The following is a 2,031-nucleotide window of genomic DNA, read 5'->3' on the forward strand; positions in this document are numbered from 1 at the left end:
ATGATGGTCCCAATGATGATGGAGATGCCCCGCAGCAAAGTGATTTTCTTCTTCAGCACCACTTTTCCCTGCTCGGGTGGTTCTTTGCTGCCCAGGGCAGGCAGCCTCCCATTAGCAGACCCATGCAGGTAACCTGCGTGGGAGATGGTGGACACCACAGGCTTTCCGACCATGGCCGTGGCACTCGGGGTTTAAACAAAATCGGAAGAAAAATACTTTCAACTTTGGTAGCTCTCAGGGTGACTGATCAAGCTCTTCCTCTGTGCCTTCAGGATGCCTGTGTCAGTGCTATTCTGTTCACAGGTGAAAGCCCAAAGGTGTATTTTAACCGTCACAGCTTTCTAAGTAAGTACTACTCAGAAACACCTGTGTGTTCATAATGCTCTCGGTTCCTGCACCTCCTTCTCCACCACTGCGGTGGCAGCTGCTGCTGCTGCCCTATCATTAGAAACCAGCTCAGCTTCCTCATGGGCTTGTATTTAAGCTCCTGCCTGTCACACCAATTTACTCCCGCTAAATGATGATGCAAATTCCCCAGGTTTGCATCAGCCACATGAGCACCCTCCAGCATTACTCAGCTTTTTTTTTTTTTTAACAGTAGCAGCATGTTGCTCAACTGACCTAAGCTTCTCAGAGAACAAAGCTCACACTTAAAAGGGATCTTAACCAACCCAGAAGTTGTAAATTCAGAACAGACCTTCCCCGATTTGAAAGCAACTCCGAGTGAGGCACAAAAGCTCTTTCAGTGAAAAGAAATTGGAAAATGAAACAGGAAATAGACTAATTAATTTTAAGGAGTTTTCTTTTCGTTCTTTAGCACATGTGTTGTACAAAACGCTGTTTTGATAACAGAAGGTGATAAAAGATCATAACCCAGAGCTGCATTGTTTATAACAACAAAATTTAGTTTAATAATTTGTCTCCTGCATTTCTTTCCCTTCCTTCTTACTTTGGGTTTCTTAGCAACAGAGTCAAATCTCACACTTACAAGGATAAAAATGATTCTATGCTTTATAGCTGCTGTCTCACACGACACACATAAAACTGCATTACTTTTTAGGAAAAGATTAAAAACTTTTTCTTGCCATCCATAATAAACTAAGATTTAAAATCATTTGTGCTTGACAAATTTCAAAATTACAGTGACACAGGAAAATAGTTTTGTTTTGTTTTGTTTCTGGGTTTTAAAAAGTACTGTATTAGTTCCTAAACCATTAAGTAGATCTACATTACTCAATTGTATTTGGTTCTCTTGATGTACCAAAAAAGAAAATATTTTTAAACTCTAATAACTTTCTCTGCAAAGTGCCCACAAAACAAATTAGAAAGGCAAAGAAATACTATATGACATGTGGATTTCGTTATTAACCTCAAACTGCGTTGACATTAATTATGTTTCAGAAGCTCTGGACCCTGAGGGAAGTTTCATGTAGAGGAAGTGGAGGCTAAAACTGCCAAAGGCTGCCCTGCCAGAGCCTGGGTTTCATCCTAACCCTTTTAATAGTCCTGATGCTATCTTGATTACCACATTCTCCCATCAAACTTCCTTCACAAGCAACTAGGAGAGGCGGGGAACCTTGATCAGCTGGGCAATCTCGCTGCTAATCTGTGAAGGGAGGCAGGAGCAGATTGCCTTTGGAAAAGACAGTTGGTGAGGCAGGAATACACTCAAAAAATGGGTAGGTAGACTTGAAGATTTCCTAAAGACTAAGACAAGTAAATAGAAGATCACTCCTTTCTCTTCCTCACTTCTGGCCTGATAAACCCACCAACCTGGACTGTCTACGTAAAAAGCTTTAAATAGAGATATTTGCAGAAGTTATTGTAAATGTTAATATACAGTTCACCTCAAGATTTGAACAAGTAAATAAAAGAGTTAGCTCCTTTGTCCTTTGTGGTTTCTGGGACTATAATTATTGATGGAGCAGCCAGCCTTTTCCCCAAGGAGTGGCTGGTAAGTTTGAACAGCAAACCTTGACATTAGCAGGACAATGCTTAACCTATTCTGCCTTCAGAACCCCTTGTGTGTAA

At 40.9% G+C, this 2,031-nt stretch overlaps 1 protein-coding gene across 1 annotated transcript in view; it reads right to left on the reverse strand.

Annotated features, from left to right (window-relative positions):
• SLC7A11 (solute carrier family 7 member 11) overlaps positions 1-380 on the reverse strand; it is an 82,586-nt gene extending 82,206 nt beyond the window's left edge. The window contains exon 1 of the mRNA XM_030886533.2: positions 1-380. This exon is cut by the window's left edge and continues 173 nt beyond it. Within this exon, the coding sequence (XP_030742393.1) occupies positions 1-173 (173 nt within the window). The 5' untranslated portion in view covers positions 174-380.
• Between the last annotated feature and the right edge of the window lie 1,651 nt (positions 381-2,031).

This window comes from Echinops telfairi, unplaced genomic scaffold, assembly GCF_000313985.2.
Source record: "Echinops telfairi isolate 266 unplaced genomic scaffold, ASM31398v2 ScPeMD7_2186;HRSCAF=2738, whole genome shotgun sequence".
In the NCBI taxonomy this organism is placed as follows: Eukaryota; Metazoa; Chordata; class Mammalia; order Afrosoricida; family Tenrecidae; genus Echinops; species Echinops telfairi.